General features: G+C 44.0%; 2 protein-coding genes across 4 annotated transcripts; one reads left to right on the forward strand and one right to left on the reverse strand.

The window, feature by feature from the left end:
- On the forward strand, positions 1-3763 carry tada3l (transcriptional adaptor 3 (NGG1 homolog, yeast)-like). 3 transcript variants are annotated; one of them, XM_085158692.1, is made up of 9 exons: positions 1-233; positions 545-788; positions 922-1169; positions 1324-1429; positions 1534-1669; positions 1760-1863; positions 1987-2093; positions 2493-2684; positions 2791-3763. In XM_085158692.1, the coding sequence occupies exons 2-9, from the start codon at positions 579-581 to the stop codon at positions 2981-2983; spliced, it is 1296 nt and encodes a 431-aa protein (XP_085014818.1). In that variant the 5' UTR covers positions 1-233; positions 545-578; the 3' UTR covers positions 2984-3763. The 3 variants fall into 3 exon arrangements, with proteins under 3 accessions (XP_085014818.1, XP_085014819.1, XP_085014817.1); XM_085158693.1 differs by lacking the exon at positions 1-233 and adding an exon at positions 240-444; XM_085158691.1 differs by lacking the exon at positions 1-233 and having other exon boundaries at positions 461-788.
- Positions 3601-26560, reverse strand: LOC146519022 (RNA-binding protein 38-like). The gene is made up of 4 exons (XM_085158698.1): positions 26052-26560; positions 23918-24041; positions 23377-23431; positions 3601-18856 (listed from the first exon to the last, which is right to left on the reverse strand). The coding sequence occupies exons 1-4, from the start codon at positions 26262-26264 to the stop codon at positions 18514-18516; spliced, it is 735 nt and encodes a 244-aa protein (XP_085014824.1). The 5' UTR covers positions 26265-26560; the 3' UTR covers positions 3601-18513.
- Positions 26561-26966: the final 406 nt, after the last annotated feature.

The following is a 26966-nucleotide window of genomic DNA, read 5'->3' on the forward strand; positions in this document are numbered from 1 at the left end:
ACTACTCAATAAGCGCCAAGTCTCCAGACTCTGTATTCTCAGACTTACCACTTTTTAAATTGCTTTTACGACTTAAAATGCCTGGTTAGGTTTTGTAAAAATTTAACTATCTTATTCTTTCTCCTCAGAATCGTCATTATATATAAAATGGGACATCATTTTAGGTGAATAATTTTCACACACACCCCTCTTACCACAATGGTTTCACCCATCATGGACGCCATTCAGTGAAGGTAACTATCGCTGCTCTAAAACATTACACACATTATAATTTGTGCGCTATATTTGTGTGGTGTGGGTTTAAAACGCCCACATTTAAAGCGTCTGTGCGCAAATCATGAATATAAAAGAAACCCTTGTTAGAATTTAAACGTATTCTCCAGCATTTCGGGCCCAGCGAGCCTGCGCTCTTTAAAGCAGTCCTGACTGTACGTGCGGCCGTACGTAAGTGTTTCTGAATTTGTGTGTGAGAGCTACAGGCACAGAGCTGGACTCACATTGTATGTCAGTCTGATAATCTAATGAGTACTTTGTCTTATGCCAGTAAAATCACTGTCAGGTCTTTGCTGCAATACATCATGAGTGAGCTGAAGGACTGCCCCCCACTGAAATACTACGACTTTAAGCCCGTGGAGCATGTCAAGGTATGCCCCCGCTACACTGCTGTGCTGGGCCGCTCAGAGGATGATGGCATCGGCATCGAAGAGCTGGATACCCTGCAGCTGGAGCTGGAGACACTGCTGTCGTCAGCTACCCGCCGCCTCCGAGCACTGGAAGAGCAGAGACAGGTAGGAACAAGCTGGTGACCAATCTTCTTTCATATAACTTTTCTTTTAACCATAAAACTTTCATCTCTAAGCATCTAGATGCAACCTTGTATATTAAAGGCTACCATAATTTTTTCCTCTCTATTTATCTCAGATCCTTACAGACTGGCAAGATAAGAAGGGAGATAAACGCTTTCTGAAGTTGGGAAAAGACCCAGACCCCGCTGCCTCATCTCGCCACAAACCAAAGAAGCAGAAATTGGACGGTAAAGGGGGTCATGGGCCAGGCCAAGGTCCTGGCAGACCCAAAACTAAAAACCTGCAGCCAAAAGTACAAGAGTATGAATTTACAGATGACCCTCAAGACATTCCCCGCAACCCTAAAAATGATGCTCCCAACAGGTCCGCAACAACATACAAAATATATCTGCTTAGTTTATTTTCTCTTTGATGTTTCATTTTTTTTCCTTCTAATTTTCAAGTTATTCTCAAATGTGTGTTTTAGCAAGTAAAGAACTTTATTCTTATATTACCTTGTAATATTTCTGTTTTTAAGATTCTGGGCCTCAGTGGAGCCATACTGTGCAGATATTACAAATGAAGAAGTACGATTGTTGGAGGAGCTTCTTAAACCACCAGAGGATGAAGCAGACTACTTCAAGGTATGACACAGAGCCATGTACGCAATGTTATGTTACAAATAACTGTATCCAATGCAGTGAATAAGAGTGTTTTGTGGTTTGGGGCTGATCTGTGTTAATGGTAGATTCCAGCATTGGGAAAACACTACTCTCAGCGGTGGGCTCAGGAGGATCTGCTGGAGGAGCAGAGGGAAGGAGCACGAGCCAACGACAAAAAGAAAAGCGTCATGGGAGGGCCGCTTTCTGAATTGGACGCAAAAGGTGAGGGGAAGGCTCACCTGTGCCTACACATGACTGTGCATTAACTAGTAACTCCACCTTAACACTAACATTTATCTACACCTGCTGTAGATGTGGACTCGCTGCTGAAAAAGTCAGAATCCCAACACGAATCTCCAGAAGACGGTTGTCCCTTTGGTCCTCTCACACAGCGTCTGCTGCAGGCCCTTGTAGAGGTCAGACTCATCATTTTGTGACCAGCTTTTGCCCTGATAACGCTTATAATAATGCATCATTGTGTTTTAAAAAAAATACAAATAATAATATACATATAAATACATGAGCATGGTTTCTTCCAGGAGAACATTATATCCCCCATGGAGGATTCCCCTATACCGGACATTTCAGGAAAGGATGCTAACGATGGTGCTGGGACCTCACCCCGAAGCCAAGGAAAAGCTTTTAGGTATAATGTCAGCGTCAAATACATTTTTGATGTATTACATGAGAGGACCTTCTGAAATAGCAGCCATTTTTAAACACATCTCCTCATCCACACAGACCTCGGTATCCTCAGCATGAAACAAAAGACAAAACGCATTCAATCTTTTTTAGGATGTTTTGGCAGGTCAGCAGCTAACTCTTCAAAGTACCTCAATTTACTGTCTACTTTCATGCAGCTGTGCCTGCACACACAAACGTGGATGTTTATTCCTGTCCGTTAAATTTAAAGGGAAAAATTGGTTCTACATTTAAGGTGGTAACATTTTTTTAATATATATTTCCTCTATGATATTCGTTGGTTGTTTTAGTGGTGTTTTCCGCTCTGCATCTGCATATTTCTTATGATCTTCGCCATCTTTAGCGTTCCTCATACGCGCTCCCTGGAGGCTCGAATCAAAGAGGAGCTGGTAGCCCAGGGGTTGCTGGACTCCGAGGAGCGACCTGGCCAGGGAGGAGACTCTGAGGATGAGGTCCTTGCAGAGCTGCAGAAGAGACAAGCAGAACTCAAAGCCCTGACCGCTCACAACCGAGCCAGAAAGCAGGAGCTGCTACGGTGAGGACAGAGAGCAGCAGTGGTTCTGTTTGCCACCTAAGTGAAACTGTACATGTGTTAGAGATCTTTGATCACATGAAACTCTGGATTTGCTGTTTTTTCACAGGTTGGCAAAAGAGGAGATGCGCAAACAGGAGTTAAGGCAGAGAGTCAGGGTATCTGACAATGAGGTGATGGAGGCGTTCCGGCGAATCATGGCAGCCAGGCAGAAGAAACGTACCCCAACTAAGAAGGAGAAAGATCAGGCCTGGAAAGCACTGAAGGAGAGGGAAAGCATTCTCAAATTACTGGATGGATAGAGGAAACCACAGTTTCTGTGGTGAAAAAAATATTGGAAGAAACCTCTTCAATCTAACACACAGCTCGAACAGCTGTTAGTTGCATCAAAGGCCTCTTTCAGGCTTCCCTGTCCGTTGACCTGCCGGCATCTGGACACGCCGGCTTCATGATAGAACACAGACCATGCTAACTTTTGGGAATTGGAAATGGTCAAAATGGCTTTATTCTTACTGTAAATAGAAATGAATATAACTTGTTATTGCATGGTATTTTCTAGTGGGTTGGGCTGAGCAACTCGCAAATATGCACTGTGCACATGCAGTCACGTTAACTCTGCAGCAAACAGTCTCACTTGTGTTGCTCAGCCTGACCTAGTGGCATTACCGTTGCAATGCAGGCTCCTCACTGATGTATGAAGCCACGTGTTCAGATTCCTGCAGTTAAATGGAAGGTATGTGAAAGAGGCCAGTGATGTAACATACCGTTTATTACAGCTCTGCATGATTTAGGTAGGGACGTTTCTGTAGTTGTTTTTGTTCCATGTGATGTACAGCAGAGCAATCATCGGATCAGTAACATTCAGCATGCATCTCTGAGTTTTCTACTGTTGTTTGGAACGTTTTTCTTTGTTGGTTCATTTTTATTTTTTTTACATTTTTTAAATTTCATCTGCCATTGTAATGCTGTGAAAAGAATACATCAGTACAATTTAAGAACAGGTTTTGTATATGTAAAAAAAAAACAAACAGACAAGATGCTGCAGTGTGTGCAGCAACATCTCTTCCCTTCAGTGCTAACAGTGGGTCCGCCCGGAGCAAAAAAAAGACATAGACCATTGCTACTTATTAAAACAATAAAACTGTTACATCTGTTGATATTTGTGCTTTTGCTTTCTTTATGTTCTTAGTCAGTTTATTTATTAGCAACCAATGTTAAAAAAAAATGCTGACCACATAATTAACAATACATTTGAATAAAATTAAATAAAAACACAAACGTGAGAGAAACAATGTGATCAACATGTCAAAATGGGCCGAAAACCAAGAACAAGAGGTGAGCCCAATGCTGTAACCTAGCAACGTGAGCTTCTGATTACAGAAAACTGTTCCCAGCAGCATAACATGGTGCATTACGATTAAAGAGGCGGTAACGTCCATCATCTATGTATCTCAAAGATATATTCACTGCATGATATTCAGTTTTCAGTTGCTGATGCTGAAATCTAGGGTGGGTGGAAAAGGTTTACCTGACCTGAAGTACTTTTAATACGTTGAAGAACCATTCTATGTAGGTCTCTAAGGATTGATTAAAACTGTCTTCATTTAAAAGGAAAACAAGATATTTTCTCCATTTGGCTGTTGGGCTGTAGAATAAAATACAGTCACATTGTTCCAGCAATAGCAGTAGTAATTAAGAGACAACTCTTAGACTGGAAGTTATTCTGTTTGTCACCAGTTTTTTTGCTGGTTAGGAGGATGTTCTTAAAATCGTTCTAAACTGCTGTACATTAAAGCTACATGTCTTCATTATTAAGCCACATTGCAAATCCAGATTTCCTGCAGGGTAGGTGGAAGTATCAGGATCCAGAGGCACCACTAGATGGCAGTCTGTGCCTTTTGGTATACATTGTAGCCCATGGTTGACATAATTGCAATACTGTGTGTGTCTCTTTGTTGGTCATTGTATATGTCCATCTTTCACTTTATGATCCTCACCGATCTGGATTTGGGGATAAAGTAAGAGACTGTTGCTCAGTGTGCAGCTGTGGGTCACACAGTTCATCCTACAGAGAAACAGTCACCCAAAGAAATGTCACCAGTAAGAAACAGTTTCCTTAAGAAACTGTCACATGGTCACAGCAAAAACCACCAAACTGCTGTTCACCCAGATAGCTTCAGAAAGTATCTTTTGAAAAGACCGCAGCCATGCTGATGTTTCTTTGTCATTCTCAGCAGTTTCAAACAGCTTTTCTGTGATTCTTTCTCCTGATGTGTGTGATAAGAAAAGACTCGCCCATGTGACTTTCAAACTCAGGAGGCTTTGTTAGAAATGTGTACAAAGTCCTATCATTGCTAATTTTTTTGGTGGTAGTTTCATTTTAATGAAAAGAGGCAAAATATTAAATAAGTATTTGATCCCCTACAACACAGCCAAAATTCAGGTTCCCACAGATTGCCTGTGTGACCACATGACACAAGATTACAATCAGTCAGTCAGTTATAGATTCTCCTGATCTCAACTTCGTACCTATATAAAGCACGCCTGCGCACAGAATCAGTTTCAGTCCTTTGACAAATCAGAATCAGACCTAAGATTTGTCAAAGGACATCAGGGACAAGATTGACCATCAGCTTAATGAGAAGATGACAACTGCTGGTGCAATTATTCAGAAATGGAACAAATACAAAATGACCATCAATCCACCTCAATCTGGAGCTTAATGCAAGATTTTGCCTGATGATACGAAGAGGATCATGAGAAAGGTGGTGAAGCAGCACAGAACAACATGGGAGGAGCAGTGACCAAAAACACCACAATAACACACATAATAGAACTTGCAGACGCTGCAATTTAGCAGCGTCTGCAAGCTCCACCTGCTCATGAAGAAACATGTACAGGCCTGTCTGAAGTTTACCAGTGAAAATGCTGTGGTCATATGAAACCAAACTCAAGCTCTTTGGCATCAACTTAACCTGCCGTGTTTGGAAGAAGAGAAATGCTGTGTATGACCCGAAGAACACCATCCCAACAGTCACCATGGAGGTGGAAGCATTATGTTAAGGGAGCTGTTTTTCTGCTAAGGGCGCAGGACGACTTCACGGCACTGAGGGGCCAAAAGACTGGGCCATATACCATAAAATCTTGGACTAGAACCTCCTTCCCTCACCCAGAACACTAAATTTGGGTCATGGCTTGGTTTTCCAGCATTAAAGTGACCCAAAACATGGCAAAAGAAGAAGCACATTAAAGTCATTGAGTGGTTTAGCTAGTCTCCAGACCCCAACTCTATAGAAAGTCTGTGGAGGAAGCTGAAGGTTTGGGTTTCCAAACAGTAATAAAAAAAAAACCCTAAAGGATTTAGAAAGTTTCTGTAAAGAGGAGGGAGCAAAAATTCCTCCTGATATGTGTGCAAACCTGATGAACAACTACAAAAAATGTCTTACCGCTGTGGTTGCCAACAAGAGTTTCTCCACCAAGTATTAAGTCATGTTTTTGGGATCAAGTACTTATTTCACTCAATGACATGTAAATCAACTTGAAACTTTAATGTAGCTTTTAGGTAATGTGTTTTTTCTGGATTATATTCTGTCTCCCTTCATTAAAATGAAACTACTAAAGAAAATAGAGACTGTTCGTTAATGTGAAACTTCCAAATTCAGCAGGGGATCAAATAATAATTCCCCCACTGCAGCACCCATAAAGCTACCTCTTTTAATCTGTGAGGCCTGTACAATCTTATGACACAGAGCTATTTCCTGATGAAACTGCTGTAACTTGGTCAGTCGGTCAAGTCACGATCAAGGCAGTGAAACTCTCTCTGTTGAAACTCTGTTACAAAGCATGTGAAAACCCCACAGATAAAATCTCCTCTTCTCTCAACATGTTTAGGTTGACGTCAGATCCCCAAGCATTGCTGACATGATGGATTTCAGGCTTTGAACTACATCTAGTCAGGTTGATGTTTGTATTTTAAATAGCCTTGAGCTCCACAGTGCAGGTTTGTCAGGAACAAATCAGCTTACATCTTGCGACACTTTAAAACTCGGCTGAATCATTACAAATTTAACAGCAGCCTGTCAGGGGGGGAAAGGGTGGCAATAATGCCCTGTTTATTACATTGTGTGAGTGTTTTGCTCGTGTGTTTCTGTGTTTGTGTGTAACAGCAAGACCGTTAATGGAAACTTACTGAATCTATATTAAAACAACCCAGAAGATAAAATCAGGAACTGGCATGTTGTTTAAAAAAAAAAACACCTCATGCTCAGAAAGCTGGAGTTTCTAACAATGGGGCAAACAGTCATTATTTTAAAAACTCCTCAGTTTAAGCGAGTGTCCTCTATGCAGATCCATAATGCCATCAGCCCTTGTGTACGAAAGCTTTTAATAACATGCAAACCTGCTGAGTCCTCCTCACAGGTGAATGAGAGGCTGAATAGATTGCTGTGGTGGCCCCTCGAGGCCGGGCGTATCACACAGGTCTTTTGTTGCATTTGTTGTCATTAGACCTAAACTGAAGGGCAGGTGGGTTTTGTGTTAATACACTGCTCATACATGCTCAATGATGCTCGTCCTCTGTTTGCTCATCACATATTGAGTCTCTTTTTTTTTAAAAAAAGAAAGAAAGAAAGAAAGAAAGAAAGAAAGAAAGAAAGAAAGAAAGAAAGAAAGAAAGAAAGAAAGAAAAGAGGGAAAAGGGCTAGTTAGACTCCTTTTGACAACCCAGGTGGTGCGTGTGTCCCCGATGCTCACTGGATCAGCGAGGCTCCGTCCCCTCTCCCCGTGTGAAATTCAGCTACGTGGTGAGCTTCTTCACTCCTCTCTGCCATGGCCCGTAAAGTTTTACGGCTGTTTGAAGAAGAGGACCCGCCACTGGAGGGTGTGGGTAAATAAGTTTGGCACGAGATATGCATCTGCTGCACATCAACAGACAGACTATAATAAATATATTTCTGTTATGTGAGCAGACATTGTGCGGGGCGACGTGTGTTTACATGTGCACACACGCACAGTTATCCCATGCTACTATCACCCCAGATCAGAGGAGGGCGTTCTCTCCATTGCCTCTTTGTTTTGCCACTGTGTACCAACCATATTTCTTTCTCTGTGGCTCTCCTACTCCACCTCCGTGCCTGCGTTCCTTAGCTGGAACTGAGCATGCATAAAAGGCTGACACACACACACACACACAAACACAAGCACGCACAAGCACAAGGAGAGATACATAGAGCTGGAGGGTTTCAACATAAATCTGTTGACTCTTTGTCCTAATGCTATGTCAGCTTTCATGCTGAATTGAAATTGTGTGTGTGACAGAGATACAGACAGAGGTTGAGACAGCTGCTGAGGCTGGCTGGTCCACTGAGAAGACCCTCTGTCCAGCCAGGCCACGCCTCGGCCCTTCTCCCGCACAGAGAACTATTGTCTCCAGTGCTCCTTCCACTGTTCTGATGTCATGGTTTGTCCTTCCCCAGAGGGTTGCTGCTGCTGCTGCTGCTGGTGCTGCTGCTGCTGCTGCTGGTGGTGCTGTTGTGGTAAAACTGGAAAGGCCTTTTAGCACAAGGCCAGAAGCAAAAGCGACTGGATGGTGCACACTGCAAATAGTTCTGCATACCAGTACACAAAACTCTCATATGCTCTCATCTTTTTGGCCACTCCTTTAACCCGCCCTGATTTGAATCTTATTTGCTTCCCATTTGCGTGGCAGTTGATGCCTTTCTTCTGTGACTCCGGAGTTTGGCAGCTCAAATGCAAATTGCTCTCTTCTGCCCTGATCATCCCCACCTGTCCGGGCTCCTGGGCTGTCTGCTCATTGGTGAAGTAGAAATAAATATTCTTGGGCTACTTCTTCCAGCCCTGTTGTAATTCCTCTGGTGTATTTTGTAGAATATGAGCAGTCTACCACAGACTTGCTGCTTTTACATTAAGCTGTGAGGGCTTTGCTCATTATTTAGGTGTACAAGAAGAATTGTTATCAGAGTAGTCTAAGTTTGGGTTTATGAGAGATTGTGTTTGTGGTATTTTGGAAATGTAAAAAAAAAATGCATATCTGGTTTCGATCAGAATAAACGACATAAGGTGAGTTTTAACTTCTGTTAGATCCAAGACCTACAAGATAAATCACGATAAAGTGCTGATGCTAAATTCTGCATACAGAGTCTCTCCTCTGAGAGACTCAAGCCATCACAGGTCCATGATCTCTCTCATTCCCTTCTGCATTGGTAGCGAAGTTTCCTAAGTACTGTGACAATTTGTGTTTGGCTGTTCTTTGTTTGAATCACCTAGGCAATGAGTGGGATAGGAACGACAGAGTGTGGAGTTGTTAGGAGGCTATTTATCTTTGGCAGTAAATGTGGACAACAGCATTCAAAGCTCTTGAAGTATGTTTTGCAGTGGAGATAAGGCCTGATAGCAGAGGTATGTAGAGGGCTATGTATGGATAAATATGCACATATTTTCACAGAGAATTAAATCTCTGTGATTTAATTTAACGCAACTTCTGGAATAGGGAGACCACGCTTATAGAGGTGGGATTTGGAGAATTGTCACACTCTTCCTTATTGGGCTTGGATAAATAAACATACCACTTTCCTGCTACGGTTCTCCCTCTAAGACTTTAAGCGAGAGGACATCACTGGCAGTGTCGATGATAGTTGTTGAGGAGCAAAGGAGACACAATGAAAAATGCTTCTGTCACCACCCACCGCTGCTTTGTCACCCTCTCCCCATGTTTCTTTTGCTTCCTCTGCTCTGTGATTATTATCAGCCCAGATCATTATCAGGCAAACTCTCCCCTCACTGTGATGGAGAGGAGGGTCGGCCTCCCACATGGCTTTGGTGAGAGATTTCTAACAGCAGCAAAGGAGGAGGGGATGGGACAGGGGAAACAAGACAAGAGGCCTAATAAAGTCCATCTAAATTTAGAGACAGCGGGGCCTTTTTCCCCTTGTCCTTATAAAGAGCTGCTGGTGAATCCAGGCAGGCTATCCTCCTCGCTGTACTGAGCTCAGATCACTCCCTACAGGATGGGGAACATAACCGTCGGTGCATGAAAACACACACACGCACTCGTGTGCGCAAACACAGAGGACCATGTTGTTTTATGAGACAGAGGACGGGGAACTTGGAGGGGTATTTTTTTTTGTCTTTACACAAGAGGGCAAGTTTGGTGGAACATACTAAAATAGGAGAGGTTTGAGGAAACCACCAAAAAGAAATGATGGGAGAAATGAGCAACTGGTGGGGGGCGGTTCACGTGCAGGAGATTGTGAAAGAAACCACAGATGAATTCGTGGCTAAAAATATCTCAGAGGGCGGGTTGTATATTTCATCTTATGTTAGCACAATCTCCCTTCCCCCGATCAAAAGATGCCCCTCTTTTGATCTCATTAAGAATCATTGCGTTTTATAAAGTTTATACTAAGATCTCGCCTGACCTTTTGGGGCTCTGTCCATGGAGAACAACACACATCATCTACAATTATATTAATTAGTGGGCTTTAGAAAAGAAAAAGCAAAGCCAAGCCCTCTCCCTGTTTCCTGCCTTATTGCTAACAGTCTGCATGGAAGCAAATGCAGAGAGTTCAAAATAAGGCAATGAGAAACATACCTTTAAAATGTTTCTTGAACTCTTGGTTTCACTGATGACTCTATCCATCTGAACTTCAAGAAACACCTGTTGTACAAGGTGGGATATTTTTTTTAAATGTAAAATAGAACTGGAGCTCTCCACTGTTTGAAAAAGCCTCGCCGCTTGCAAACGATGAAGCCAGCGAACATAAACGCGACCTTTCCCCTTATGACAAATTAACAAATTCAACAGCTGTGTCACCGATGCAAGTGACTAATGTGATTTACTGCCATATCTGCTGCTGTCTGTCTGAAGCGCTCTTATCAGGAATGGCCTGTCCTGGGTGTGACATCAGCAGCTGCTTCCTACCCCCCACCTTTGATTAAATAACAACCCAAGTGAGATGCAGGTCATGAGCTGGTTCGTGCTGTCGGGAGACACAGAACCAGAACACTTACAGTTCCCTTTTGACACGAGGAGAGAGATACGTATGATGTTTTGTTTTCGCTGTGCGCTGCTAAGGCAGAGGTCATTTTCACAGCTGCCCTGGTACAGTAAGCTAGGAGTGACAGCAAAGGGTCAAAAGGCAAACAGGGTGGAGGGGTGGGGGTGGAAGGAGTGGTGTTTTTTTTTCTTTTCTTCTTAATTCCTCTTTTACACCTGTTGCTTCCTGCCTCTTGTGGCCTGTTACCACACAGGAAGACACTGGTGGACACACTTTAAACCTACAGACATAGGGAACGTCTGAGCTGATACGCAGAAAGGCAAGCACACAAAAACATTGCATTCATACAGTCACACACTTGTTATATAAGAGCTCCTCTTCTACACACACACACACACACGCACACACACATATATAGTGTGTGTGCTTCTGACACACAGTCAGAAGCACAGTCTGACAGTCTAAAGCTAAAGTGGATCGATCATTGTGTTTTGTGTGTGTGTGTGTGTCTGAGAGGGAGAGAGTGTGTCAGTTTGTGGTCACGAAAGCCCCACTGAGAGAGGAAGCTCAGCTGTCAGTAGCTGTCAGGTGCTGGGCCTCTCTCTCTGTCTGTCTCTCTCTTTATTTGCTGCTCCTGCTGTAGAGAACCTCAACCCCCTTCTCTTTCTTACTCTCCCTTCCCTTTTCTGCCCTCCAACAGTGGCAGGCTGGGTTTGAGGTCGAGGTGGAGGCGCTGCTCCCTTAGCACAAGTATGTTGACCAGAGATAAGGAAATATGGCACACAACCAACACCTCCACTCCCCCCACCAGTCCTACCCGTCTGGGGGCTAAACATGTTAGGAACACATACATATATGCACACACATATGCAGCAAACAAGTAGTTATTTTGTGCCGTGATGACCGGACCTTGTTACCGCATTACCATCACAGCACTTTAAGTATTTCTTGCCCGTTCACCTCCTCTCTTGTCTTCTGGCACTCGGCTCCGCTGCTCTCTCTCTCACCCCGTGAAGGGTGTTACCCATGCTACATTAGGTGCTCACATGCAGAAAGGCACAGACCAAACAGGCACTCTCTGCAAAGCATGCTCCTCATTCAGTGGGAGTGAAAACATTTCCCTGAGTGCGCATGCCAGCGCTTCTATAGACTGGTGGTTTGGCGTGGTGTGAAATGGACACGGGATGTGAGGCTGGAAGCGTCTGTGGCGCCTCAGCCCCTTGCTTCGCGTTGTGAGATGTGTTGAGGGTGGGCGGGGGGTGGTTGTTGTTGAGGGGGAGAGCAGAGTGGGGGGTGCCTGAGCTTGTGATTGCAGATCGGCTCTGATGGGTATCCCCTTGGCCCTTTCTTGAGTAAGACACACTCAGATCACATTACAGGCCTGAGAACTGAGGGAAGACAGCGCGAGTGAGGGCAACAACTACTAGGAGGAGACACACACACACACACACATGCATGCAGGGTAATAAACTGCAATCCACATGTTCACGATTGCACAGCACAGTACTATGACATGAATGTAATCAATTCCCTTCAATGGGGGGCCATGCTGTTTCCAACTGTATGTTTTTTTCTGCCTCATCATTTACTCCTGTTTGACTTTAAGAAGTTTCAGCACAAGCTTGACTCCTGCATAAGGCCATCTCGTGTGGCTCATCTCGTTATCACCGACCTCTGTGGAAGTGCCAGAAGAATCAGCAGGTGTGAGAGTGGCGTGTACAGCCGTCCAAAAGCAGCTGATAGGACGCAGGCCTGCAGTTGGATAAGCACTACTTTCTGCCAGAGCCCTGAAAACTCACACTGAGCCACAAATGTCTCAGCCTTTATCAGCCACAGACACCACGGCCCCCGCGTGCACACTTTCCAAGTCACTTTCCAGAAACACTGTTGACTTTCAAAGATTACCATACTTCCCACCACCTTACACTATCCAGGTATCATCACTTAAGCACAGTGAATGTATGAATGCTATTTCCAAGCTTATGTAAACTTCAGATCGCTGATTCTTCTCAACTTGGGATTTAGTTACAATATGTATGTATAACACTGACTGCTGTTCAGCTATAGTTCCAAATATTCTTTTTAAAGTTCGAAGAAAACATTGTTATATCTAGAAGATAGAAGTCTATTGCTTTAAACCTCTGCTAACTGTGCAGTCTTACAGGTTCAGCAGGCTGAATGCTTCCTTAATTATCTGAACAATTTGAGGTTTCTGGCAACTTTTCAATCAGTTGAAATGCTTTTAGTTCTCAGTTCCTGGTTTCTGTTTGTTTTGTTTTCATGCATCATACATGTAGTTTTCTTTCACACTTCTTCTATTGCAAACTGGGTTAAAAAGCAAAACAACCTCCAGCACATTACTGAGATAAGCGATCCTTTATGCACTGTGCCCTGACAATGTCACCTTCAAATACGGCTAACGCACAGCACGGGTGTCCCAACTGGAGATTCTTCATCCACTCAATCGGATTCTGTTGTCATGAGCTTCTGTTCCCCTTGGTTACAGTTAGAGTGTCTCTCATTTTGGGTGCAACACAAACAATGTCAGTACACCCTGTTTAAACAAGTTAGTGTCCAGAGATGTTTTTCCACTTCTCCAGTTTAAGTCATCTGTTCTGTTGATTGGCCTTTTAGTGCTTTAATACCAATCATTCGTCCCCCACCCCTCACTGACCTGCTGACTGTCTCTGCTTCTAATTTAAACCTGACTCTCTCCAGACCTGTCCATGTTATCTCAATGTGTTGTTGATGTGGGAAAAGGCCACAGGAGAGAACATGTGATGGGTTTCTTGGGTCTGGTATTTTCTTATGAGAGGCAGGGTAAATATAGTAGCTGAAGCCTATCAGACGCCACTGCACCAACACTCCCCAGGCCCAGATGAGCCCATCGGGGCTGCGCCCTGACGAGCATCACAGGCACAGGAGGCTCTATAGACAGTCAGATACTCATTCGTGGTTATATCCCAAATATTAAATAACACGCTCATAAAATGGGTAATTTATGACTCTCTATGAAACATTAACTTTCAAATCGGGGCTGCCTGATTCTCACACTTGTCATATAATTTCTAAATAAAATACAACACTTACCTTTCTTTAATAAGGTGCAAGTAATCATGCTGTTACACCTTCCATTGATATTTTATTCTATACACACATAGGACTTATGAATTATAGAAAGGTTCTTTTTTTTCATATGGGCGTCTAATTTGAGAGTCATGGTGATGCGAGCAGTTTGTGATTAAAGTTGAGCTGGGGTATGATAAGATAGGACTGTTTTCATGACTCTTCTGAGGAATCCCTTGACGTCAGAGTGGCAGAGCAGAGCGAGAAGCAAGTGGAGAGTGAGATTTGACTGAACCTTTTATTTTGTATGTGCATGTGAAAGAGAGACAGGCCGAGAGACAGACAGAGAGGCCTCGTGGTGACTCAGCATAACGAGGTCTGCTGGACCTCCGTGACCTCGTTCGTCAAGCTGACACCAGGCTCTGTTTCTGCCATGTAATTCAAAAGAAGAATGTGACGAGGAGAAAAAGATAAGCAAGGATGAGAACAGACGAGGAGAAAGGCAGAGAGAGAAAACAGGGGCGAGAAAAAAAGGGGAAAACGGCATGTGAGGAGAAACAGAACTGCTAGCACTGAAGTGAGGTAGACGGGGAGGTGTTAGGAGGGGGGGGGGGGGGAAGAGTACAAATGACAAGCAGAAAAGTTGAGTAAACAAATGTGTGAGCGAGTTCACAAACACAGAACCAGAAGGACGGGGGTGAGATAGTGAAAGATTAACAGTGACAAAGTGAAGTAAAGAGAAACGAGTGGGACCAGAGCTGCCTCACTACAGTCGCAACCAGTAAACACAGCAACAGCAGATATAATAATTCTGCTCAACACAAGTGTTTAAAAATCTCTGACATGTTGCAGCTATAAAAACTGCAACTTGTTCTGTGTTGGAATCGCCTGCAGTGTGTCCTAAACACATTGCATGGCTTCTTACTCTGTCAGTACATTTTGATCCTTAACACAATTCCTGAACACAAACTTCTTTTGTTATCATCAATTCAATTTAATTATTTAATAAAGCACCAAATTACACTAACAGTTGCTTCAAGATACTTTATATTATAAAGACCAGAGGATAATAGGGAGAAAAACCCCAACAATCAGATGAACCCCTATGAGCAAGCACTTAGTGAGAGTGGGAAGGAAAAACTGTCTTTTATCAGGAAGCAACCTCCGGCAGAACCAGGCTCAGGGAGGGGCGGACATCTGCCGTGGCCTGTTGAGGATGATGGGAGGAAGACGGGACAAAATACATACTGTGGAAAATAGCCAGAAAATAATCATAAGTAATGATTAAATGCAAAGTGGTGTATAAACACATAGAAAGTAAAAAGAGGTGAGTGATAAGGAAGCCCCCAGCAGTCTACGCGCTAATATGAGGTATTTAAGGCAAAATAGGTCCTGATTATTCAAGACTTTGCATGAGAAGGATTTTAAATTTGATTCTGGATATAACAGGGAGCCAGTGCGGGGGAAATATGCTCTAGTCCCTGACAGCACTCTTGCTCCAGTGTTGTGAAAAACAAAATGCTCATCGTCTGGTGCTAACTGAAATGTTATTATGCTAACTTGCAAAGCTAAGGTGATGAATACGGTTAAAACACAAAGTGTAGAATAGCAAGATGGAAATGTTATTATGATGTCACCACCACCGCTTTGCGACCATTACCATCTTTGATTTTTTTGTTGTGTTTTAGAGCCATATGTGACCATATTTGTGGAGACTACAGTGGAGTGCTAAGTTATCAGCTAATGCTAGCAAGCTTGGCTCGTAAGATGGGACCATAGACTATGTTACAGAACATTTGAGTTATAAGAAAAGCTCAGCTCTCATAGAGTTGTAATGTAGTGTGAAATTTGTCATAGACCACAAAAATGTTCCTGCTTTTTAACCATTTTTTAAAAAGGGATAGATGCAACCACTTAAATGTTACCCATGATTTCTGCATTTTAAACCTTCCTCATTCAAGTTTTGGCTTTATAATAATTTACCATATTTAGATGCGAGGGTGACATGCTAGGGTAAGTGCTCAGCAAACTGCATCTATGAACTGTATGCATGCAACCCGCTCCTTACCTGCTAATCGATGCTAATAAAATACTACACCTACTACTCATCAAAACTGAAGCTTCTTGAACAGGCTGCACCACCAAAGCTGAGGCCTAGCAGTGACCGGCTACAGCATTATCAGCACACCTGTCAATCAAAGCAACCACGCTTCATTGAGCTTTTATACAGGTGTTAGAAAAGACCAACACTTTTTCTAACCGGTTAAACATGGATTTTTATGCTGTTGGGTATTTTAACACAGATGTTTGTAGGGATTGATTTCCTTTTAGTTTAGAGTCGCCTTGAAGGCCGTTTTGGTACAGAGACTGCACTACTTTGTGTGGCTCTGTGATTCTTGCTTGGGTTAAATTTTAACAGTGCTGAGTTAGCATTGTTAAGTCATTTTAGCAGTTCTTTACAGCCTCGGTCAGCCTAATACAGCTACAGTTGTTTTGTATTCATTAATCTCTATGTCATTCAGTGTAGAATGACACTACACTGCATTATTTAAAAGACACTTGGTGAATCTTTTGAAAAGAAAGCCTAGCCACGAGAGAGAAGTATGCAAATAATTACATGCAATAAAACTCATACAAAAACAACTTGATGGTAAACATGTCCAAGTGTAACAGCTCTATGAATAAGGTGTGAATGGATTTCAATGAAAAACAATAGCACCTTAAAAAAAAAAAAAAAAAAAACAAAACAAAAAAAACACATCCCTTGAACTCAGGATGATATTGTAAATCATTGTTGCATGGATAAAATTGAAGTTGAGAACAAAATGATGTGTTTTTGTGTCTTACAACCCTGCCTGTGTTTTGTTTTCTCGGGCTTAGCGGGCTTTTAGAAGTGACACATCCCCTAAAGAAGCTGATGTAAGCACAAACAGGGAAAAATGCTGCTGGGAGACAGTGCTAGGCAGCCTTGTTTAGCAGAGACAGAAAAAAAAAAACAAAAAAAAAAAAACACACACAACAGTTACTTGCAGCTCAGCATAATGAGCCTCAAAGCACTTTCTGACAAACACCTTTTAAGTTTTATACTAAACTCTCAGCAAGGGAACGAAAGCAAAGTGCACTGTCCAAGGGAACACCCAGCTCTGCTGAGAAGGTGGTGTTGTTGCTTGATAAAAGTCTGGGCCTCCTGCTCTCCCCCACCCCCAACACTCATATGCAAGACCTGACAGCACTCATTGACTCTCTCACTCACACCAGGATGTGTATTTTGTTACAAATTCAATGACATAAATTTGCTCTTTGGTTTTCATCGTTGACACTTCACATTAATAATAAAGACAGAAGACAACAGGAGGCATATTTAAGTACAAATTATTTTATTTTTTGGTATGGCTTCTTTGAAGGAACTGTAAAAGACATTCTTATTGGAGAAAAAAAAAAAAAAATCTAGAGCATTTCCAGAAAATATGAATGGGCATCAATGAGCCAGCTGACAAATCCACTGACGGGGTGCAGCTGTGTCTCTGCAAGTTAAATGACATCAGTGTCATAACTGTAGTCATAATAACAAAACAAAAAAAAAGCTATTTTAACTTAGTACCTCTTATAAATACCTACATATAAATATTGTAAATGTACTTAATGACAGACAACATTAAAATGCTGTACATGAATGTCCTTTTTGAGAGCAACAGTTTGACAATCTCAGTGACAAAAGACAAAGAAACAACACTGGTGTTTGAGCTCAGTGTCAGCTACCTTTAAACATCGATATACAAAGCTCCTGGTCCCCGTACGGCCACATACTGCTTGTGATTATCTACATCCATCTGAAATTATCAAGACCCAAGTCAGATAAATGTGACTGCTGGAAACAGTCAGGTCAGTTTCAAGGAACTCTCTGCACTTGGTTCTCTGGTGTGGGAGGGGCACTTAAGTTTCAAAAAGGAAGTTGTTGTTGTTTTTAAATTAAGGCCTCTTCAAATAAAATAAGTGTGTAGTCCTGACATCATCTTGGGACAATGGAGCTCCAACAGTCTTATACTGAAACTTTCTGTTACCTCTTGAGGTGAACTCTCTTGTTGTCCTCCTGTGTGGTGCTGAACGCTGGAGGTTTGTTCATGGGGCCGTGCTCTGCCTTACTGTGTATAGCACCGGGATAGGCTCCCCAATCACCACCGTACACCCTCATCTCTGACTGTTCCCCCAGTGGCCTAAAGCAGCATTGCCCTTCATATCCACCCCAGATCCACGGGAATCTGGAGGTAACAGGGGTTTAACATGTCCCCGACAGCTCTCAAAACATCAAAATGTACCATGGACATTTACAACTTCCACTGATTGAGCAGAGAAACATGCGAACATTGATAATAATAGCATAGAAATAAAACATGGACAAGGACATTAATACAATAATAAAGAAGGATAAAAATAATAATAATTATTAAAAAAAAGAAAGAAAAAAAAAGTGTCAGCTTCTGGAAGCTCTCGGAAGCAGCCACATATACTGCTCAGCTTCTCAACCTGAACCTTAGTCCTCCCACCACTTTTACCCTTTAACCAATGAGCCAAAAGCCCATCCTGATCATATAGTGCAATAGTCCCACCCTTTTTTCCTGAAAGCTACTTCTGGCAACAGCAGGATCACCCCGTAGGGCATTTTTCAATATCCTCTGTCCAAAGGCTTGCGACCACTCCACCTCCATCTCCTCCTCTTCCTCCTGCACCCCTTCCTCTGCTCCTCAACCTGCTCACTGCATACGGTCTGGCTGGATGTGCTGCTGTGGGGCGTAATGCAGGAACGCTGCACCAGGGCCAGTGGCAGAAGGGAGAGTGGGGTGTACGGTAGGTGGGGCTGTGGTGGTGGTGGAAGGCCCAACAGTGGCTGTGGGGCTGGCGGTGTAGCTGTAGCCCAAGAAGCCAGCCGGGGAGGCGGCGTACGGGTACTGCTGCTCAAAGGCAGCCTGGGCGTACTGGGTGTAGGCTGCACTGTAGTCCAGGTACGGGCTGGTGCTGACAGAAGTAGAAACCTGAGTGGGCAGCACCAGGCTGGGCTGCACATATGCTTGCGGGTAGATGTAAGGCTGGGCCAACCTGCACACAGACACAAAGGGGGGAAGGGGGGGGGGGGGGGGGGGAGAGAGCGGTGTTAGACCAGAGGACTAAAACAACTACAAGAGAAATCCAACGCCTGGCTCCATTGTTTACACTGCGACCAGAGGGCGAGCATGTTAGAAATATACACTAGTGTCCAGAACTTTGAGAACTCCCACAGAAATCCACTGTTATTAAGGATAATTACACAAAAGTGAGGTGAGGGAGGCAGACTCAACCCTCCGTCAGTGTCAGTTAGTAAAAGCTACAGAACCTGTTGGATAGGCCCTCCTGGAAGGATGGGGGAGGGAGGGAGTGAATGATAGAGTCAGCCGTTACTGGCAGGTTTTCAAGCTCAGGCATCAGCAGAGTGTTTTAACAGCTGCTGCACTTAACACACACACACACACACACACACACACACACACACACACACACACAGGGAAGTGCATGGAGGGAGGGCAGAAGTTGCAGTTGCTCTTGTTCTGGCTTAGTTTGAAAATCTCACTACAACAGGTGAACATGTTAGCTGGAGAGGGGAGGGGGATTATGGTGGCAGGGGAGCTCATCAGGGTTGGGTGCGAGGCTCTGCCAGGCCACATGGGCAGACTCTCAGATGTAGCTGATTAGAGCTGTGGGGTCTGGGGACTGTACAGTCTTTGCTTTGCCACTTTATCCACAAAAGAAATGGAAGTGGAGAGGGTTTTAGATTAGTCTATTTTTACTCAGGATTTGAAGTACATCTTTGGAGTTTGTTGTATAAAGGGATTAGTGATGGCAGCAAGCAAAAGAGCCCCCCTCTTTCATATACATGGTGATATAACTGACTATTGAGAGAGCCTTGACCCCGGATCCTGCAGTTGTGCGGTGGGCAGGGCGGGGCGGACAAAGACAATCCGCAGACAAAGGCAAGATAGCAACAACAAAATGTCACATTGACTTACACTCTTCAACTGTATCTCAGTGCTGAATAAAATCTTCCTCTCATGGACTGTTTTCAAGTTTCAGTCTTATTGTTTTCCCCTCTCACACAGATTCAGTCCATTAGATGAAGGTTAGTATTAAAACACAGCTATCAAGCAACCAAAAAAAAAACCCAACAAAAAACACAAAAACTAAAGCATGCAGGATAGGGATTTCATCATAGTCTCAATACACTCATTTACACACACCTATCTAATATCTCTGCCCTCCCCATTTATCCACCCGCCAACACACACACCCGTTGCCACTGCAAACCCCAAACCATGCCATAATAGGGAAAGAGTCACAGTACAAATCAAGATAACCTCTTCACTTCATATCACACAGAAGGGTAAAGATAAAAAGGCACTCCAGTCCATCACAGCACACGGCACTTCACTCTCAAGCCATCACTGGCACCTTGGAGAGAGGCTGGCTGAGGGAGGAAGGAGGGGCGGGTGAGTAGAGATTTTCTGCCATATCCCTTCTCGGGACTAGTCCGAGTACTGTGGGCATCCTCTCATCCTCTGCTGGCGCACTGGTCAGCTGGCAGCAGGAAGCAACCATGGCATAAGAGTGATTATTGTCAGCAGTAACATTAACGTCCTATTGTGTGGTTAAATAGATGCAGGGAAAAAATAAGCATTTTTCAGGTATCATCTCAAATGGAAAATTCAAACTCCATAAAACTTTTATTGTATTCAAACAACAAATGAGTCATCTGGCAAGTGAAGGGGAAATGAGTCCTAGTGCCAGTGGTCTGAGCACAAAACAAAACAGTGGCTTTTAACAAGTAGGCATAAGCAAATGAGGGCAACCCCCACCCGTGAGCGCAATCTACAGAGAGGCATTCACTCTGCACACAGCTTTCAAAGATAGCCATACATTAATGCTGCAGGGCACATGTATGCCCTTTCACTCGCCTCGTGTATAATGAGTTCGCATGTTCTGAGGCAGATTTTGGCCTCAGGCACATGACCTTGTGTAGGTGAAGAGAAATACAAAAATGAGAGACAGAGCAGTCCTGAATTAGATCTTTTGTGTCTGTGAAGAGGAACGGATAGACATACAGTGAGAGCGGGAAAATAAATAAATAAATAAAAAAAGATGGTACCAAGGCAAGTTAGGGACGAGGCCACAGATGCCAAGTGTGTGTGTGTGGGGGGGGAATGTTGATGACAGCCCGAAGATTATCAGACTGGCCGTCAGCTGGTTTTGTGCTGACGGCCAGTCTGTGTGCGCCTCACATAGTGACACTCTGAGAATGGCAGGCTGAGACACCAGAGAGACAAGCTTACAAGAAACCATTTGATGCCTGTAAACATTACTAATATAAGCAGCTGAACTCTCTGTCATTAATGAAGGCCGCATAACGATGTGATGAGAAAAATCCTGCGCTCGCGTCACACACTGAGCAGCTAAATATTTCTACATGATAACACAAGTGAAGTTTCAGTGCGTGACTCACCATAACACAGAGTGGGGAAACAGACAGGACTGGATAGGACGAGAAATTAACAACCCATTTACAGCACTTTGAAGAGGGCCTCCACTCTTTGCTAAAAGGAACCTGTTGTTCTTTGAAGTCAGACAGACGAAGAAAAAAAAAAAAAAAAAAAAAAAAAGTGTTTTGTTTGACACCTGTAGAGGTGAGTTTCCAAGGGAGGCACAGTCTCATTAAAGCATTAAGCCTACAACACCAGGCTTCCCATACCCTTCCCCCTCATTTGCTTTTTACCCCGTCTCACAGTCTCACAGAGGTGTCAGTTTTCAATATCTCCTTTTGACACCCCAGCAGTTGCAACACTATAAGGGGAGAAATGAAAGTTAAAAAAAATAAATAAAAAAAATGCAAAAGAATATACATATAAATTGCGTGATGCACGAGAAGCAAGCACACTGACAACTCATCTCCTCGCCATCAAAGCAATGTCCCTGGCCTCAGTGGCCCCCTCAGGCCTTCACACTCCCCCACATCTGCTGACCACAGCTATACACACATCCAGAGCAGCAAGCCGTAACCGGCACACCACCGCCACTGAGACGCTCTGAGTACTGTTTAAAAATCCTACTTCAGATCATGTCCTCCTCGTGCCATATGTTGTCAAGTGAGGGGGGGGGGGGGGGGGGGGGGACTGAAAGAAAAGCCACTTGTACACTCTGCATCTTAGGGAAGCCTGGGTGCCATACAGAAGAAACTCAGGAGGACAGGTGCTCTGTGTGCCTTTCCACGTCTCTGGGGTGGCGTTCATGGGAAATTAAGGGGGGTGTAAAGACTGTAACATGAACCAGCACCTGTCAGATGCATGCCTCAAACCGGCACTGCATATGGCAAACTCTCAGGGTCTGGTACCATCCATGCGCTTTGTGCAGTAGGACTGTGGACATGGGACTTTTCTGTGCCTTCTTAAGGTCTTGGAACATGAAAGGACATCCCCCCCCATGGGAATCCTATAATTTAGAATTTGTGACATCTTTCAGAACGCTGTATGGCTCATAAGTACTCCTCATAAGAGTCCTAAGTCTTTTGGCTTCACTGTTCTCAATAACCACGAAAATATTTCCTACTTTGTCATCGTCCCTGTGGACTGTCCTGGGATTTCCATAAAGCTCGCATATACCTTATAGGGCAGCAACTTACGAATTACTTTTCTATATTAATCCACACTGCTTTTTACTAATTCATGGTTGCTCTTGTTCCTTTTTATAGAAGAGTTCAATCACAACTGAAGCAAACTCCAACCAAAGCCACAAAGCAAAATCTAAAAGCATAAATATGTAGTTAATGCTCATATAAAACCCAGTAAAATATGCACATCCAAAGTAAAAAAAAACAAACAAAAACAATAATAAAAAAAGAACCCCCAAACAAAAACAAAACCACATCCACAGTTGTGATAAATCACTCTCAAACCACCACAAAGTCCTAACAATAAAAAACTAAGCATCAGGCTAGTTAATGATGGGCTTACAATTTAGCATCTTTTTAAGCCTAAAGCATGGAAGAACTGTTTTTTCCTAATATATAAGCAATTTATTTCAAAACCTGTCCCTGTGTTTCTTGCATTTTCCTCCAGACAGTAGAGTGTTTTGCAGTGGTGTAGCTTTAAGGATGATATGTGAGAGCTGTCGGTTAGAGTAGGGGGGTGGGGGGGTGTCATTACTCTAGTGAAATGCTCATTAGCTGCCCAGCAGACCGTGGCTCCTAGACGCTATCCAGGCTGTTTCTACAACAAAGCCACTTGAAGAAAGTCTTCTCAGTGACAGAGCCCGGTCAGGCAGGTACACGAGTCAACAGGCTCCTGCCAGAAGTTAACAAGTGAGTCACACATTCACCTCTGGAATGCACTTCTATTACCACAGATATGTGAATCATCTCCCGGCCCTACAAAACTCAAATATGCTAATAGGCTACTTGTGGAGTTGCATGTGGACACAGAAACTGACGTGTGCTTCCCAGAGGCCCTGTTTGTCAAAGAAATGGTAGCCTAGCGGCGTTGCGCAGAGCGTGATGCGAGCGAACAGAGCTAAGCGAGCGCCCACTCCCTCTCACTTACCCATACTGCCTCTGGATGAGCGCTGGGTGGATGGGCTGCACTCCGATGGATATGCCTGCAAGAGAGGAGGCTGGCTGTCAGACACACATCTGCATTTACAGAGGAGGGCTAGAGAACAATACACAGAGGGCAAGGGGAGACAGAGGCAGAGCCTGTTTCGATCCTGCCACAGAACAACAATTTCAAATGTGTGGCGAGCAACAGTACCAACATGTATGCACTTGGGAAACTGGGTGTCGTTCGGCCCGTAATTAGTGGCAAGCGAAGAACACATGTTGCACAGTTAATTGTAGTCTTTAGCCCTCATGGGGGTGGGGGGTGTATTTTAGCTAATCAGTTTGTAAAGATGACGTCTAAGCCTTCCCAAGAACTCAAACAAGTATTAAATAATCTTTTGATGATGGTGACCTCATTCCTGTCAAGCAATCTGTAGTTCTGATGGGAGTTTGAACCTCACACCCGCTTTCAGTTTTATGGATACTGATAACTTTTGTTTTCTTGCATTTCCTTGCAACAAGTCTTGAAATAAACCTCATCTTACCAGTCTGTAAGCTACGAGGCTTGGCACCCAGGTAAGCCAGGTTGACGTTAGCCTTCCTGCCATCAATGATGGGGTTGGGATCCTTGCAGGCCCTCTCTGCTGCTCCTCGATCTGTCATAGTCACCTGGTGGCACAGTCGGAGGGAAAAAAAAACCGTCATGTTACAAATAGCTTCATGGCTTTGGTCTGACAAATCAAAACAAAAACAAAACGCGCTTTAAAAATTAAAAAACAAAAACAGGTTTTGGTCTTCACGAAAGCCCCCCCACCCCTACAGGCTTTCTTCTGTTATGATCCCGTTTCTCTCAAGAAGGGGAAACTACAAACAAAGCACAATGATAATCTTTGAAAACTGCCCACAACAGCAGTAGCCGGCCACTCAGCTGCCACACAGCCATGGGCAGAGCTGCTGAAATATGGATCTGGGGAGAGCAACAAGGAGCTTATCCAATTAGGGCCAAAATAAGGAGATTGGTATTAGTCCACCCACCCCCCCTCTCTCCCTCCTGGCATTAGTTGAGGCCTTCTGTTTTGATTGCCATGTTCTGCCAACACAGAGTCACCTCTGTGTGAGAAACGAGCAGCGAATGTAGGCCACAGATTGCATTGTTTAAGTGGACCATTTAAAAAAAAAAAAAAAAAAAAAAAAAAAAAAGCCTCTTCATCGTGGAAGGATCTGGAACAAAGCCCACTCAGGGCCTGTGTTGTGAACACACAGGAAGGAACGAGGCTGTGTTTACACTGAAGAGCCTTGCTGTGGGGGGGTTCTACTAATCCACCTCTGAAGTGTGTTTAGGAAAAAAAAGAAGAAAAGGAGGTGTACTCAGCTTTGGGCAACTCCCCTGCCCTGCTGCCAGCTACCTCTGCTCCAACTGAAACCCTCAGAAAAATAGAGTGAGCAGGTTGCCTCATGCCACACACAAATGTAACTCAGCATAAAGTGCTCATCGTGTCACTGTGTATCATCCTCGGCAGCACCCATAGCACCCTGAGCCTGTCTAACCTGAAACACCAGCCTCCTCGCGAAGCCGCTCGATACCAGCTAGACTCACAGGACGGGCTTTCTTCTCAGTTAGAAGGCTGATGTGTAAACACAAGAGAGCAATTGTCTTACAATTGTGCCGTTAGAGGTAAACATGAACACATAACCGTTTTCCATTCCTTCTTTGGCCCGAGAGGTCGTTACTTGGGCTGATGCAGCCTTCCAAGTTTTAGTAAATATTTGCATTTCTTATGCACTTCTGTTCTTTGTGTTAGAAAGAGTGCAGGTCTTTGTCTTGCGAGAACAAGACAAGTCACCTCTTAATGTAGTTTTACACTGGGCTTTGCAGGGGTTCTTTGACACTTCTCACTAACACAGCATAAATCAACTATGGCCAAACACAGCTCCAATCAACACAATGCGATGACCTCATAAACAGCAGGTTTAAGCACAAGTCAACAAGTTCAGCTTGCAGAATGATGCGATCAAAGGGAAACTTAACATACATGTGGGGAATGGGATAAAGCCAAATTTACTAATGCTGGAATTTCTCTCAGCAGCCAAGATGTGATGTAAATCATGTGCTCCGGTCCTTGACAATGGAGGGCAGGGTGTACAAAGTAAGCCTCCCCTCTGCTCCAAAATAACCATATAAAGCCAGCAAGAAGTGCAGGCTGTCAACACACACACACACTTCCAAGAGCCATAAGCCGAGGCTGTTTAGGAGTGAATGAGGTGGGGGAGACTTGATTGGGTGGGTTTGGGGGGTGGGGGGGTGACATCAGACATATGTTGAATTATAATCTTCTTAGTTATCCATCAACTTGTGTGAGCCCTCATCCTCATCAAGCTAAAATAACAGCCAGCCAGGCAAAAACGGAGATGCTGCTGTGCAATTGTGCGGTTAAGCCACAGTGTGTGTGCGCGTGTGTGTGTTAAGGGTTGTGGTGGGGGTGCATTTGACATTATTTGAATGACTGCATGCTGTATTATGCGGAGTCACAAAACTCAAAGAGAGAGAGAGACACAGCAGCAAACAAAGATCGCTGTTATGTAGACACAAACAGAATTTAGCTGATAGATGATGCGGTTTGATTGCGCTAAATGTCGTGAAAGCGAGCGGATGATAGTGAAAGTTTTGCTTCTACTTACGAAGCCGTATCCTCGGGATTTGCCGGTCTGTCGGTCCGTTATCACCACAGCCTCATCAATGTCCCCAAAGGCCTCAAAGTATTTTCTAAGTGAGGCATCGTTTGTGTGGTACGGCAGCCCGCCGACAAAGATCTTGGTAAAAGTAGTGTCTTTCTGAAGCGCTGTGGGATGCATGACGTCCAGGGCTCCGTTCATATACTGATGAAGAAGCATTGGATCAGCCGGAGACCGGTACTTGGCACGCGGAAGACTTAGAGCTAACAGAGTCCCAGCATCAGAGAAACCAAGCCCAGTCTCGCTATGTTTTACTCGAGTTTCTCCGACTCTTTTTTTATGGGTTTTTTCCAAAGTTGCAGCAACCTGATGATATCCACGACTCAGTCCGCGTGAACTCACGTCGAGGATGCCTGCTGCTTCGCTGCTGAGAGGAACCGTGCTGGGACCATTTATAGTGCAGTTACCCGGGCCACGCCCCTTCCGCTGCCAGCCAATCGGCTTACAGCCTAGGTGTCGGCCTTGGCAGCGCTCACTGCTGCTGGTTTCCCCCTTCATCCTTCCCCGGCGCTGTGCTGCACCTGTTTTTGTCTTTTACAAACACAAAGAAAAAGCCGCACACTACGGCAAAAAGCGCGGTCCTGCCACATGGTTCTGTAACGAGGAAGTAAAGGATTCATCTTCTTTCCTAAAACAGCTAACCCAGAGTTTAAAAGCTGCAGTCTAGAGTGCTTATTTTACTCTCGTTTGACTTTGGAATCGTGAGGTAGCAGCTATAGCCTGAGCAGATAGCAAAAGTTAAAGAGTTGCTAATGATTAAACTCTCAATGCTCATGAAAAAAGGGGCCGCTGAAAGAGCAGCTAAGCTCACATACACAAACTCTGGAGCCTTACATGGTCATGATAAGCTCCTGATTTCCA

Source organism: Neolamprologus multifasciatus, chromosome 5 (assembly GCF_963576455.1).
Source record: "Neolamprologus multifasciatus chromosome 5, fNeoMul1.2, whole genome shotgun sequence".
Lineage (NCBI taxonomy): Eukaryota > Metazoa > Chordata > Actinopteri > Cichliformes > Cichlidae > Neolamprologus > Neolamprologus multifasciatus.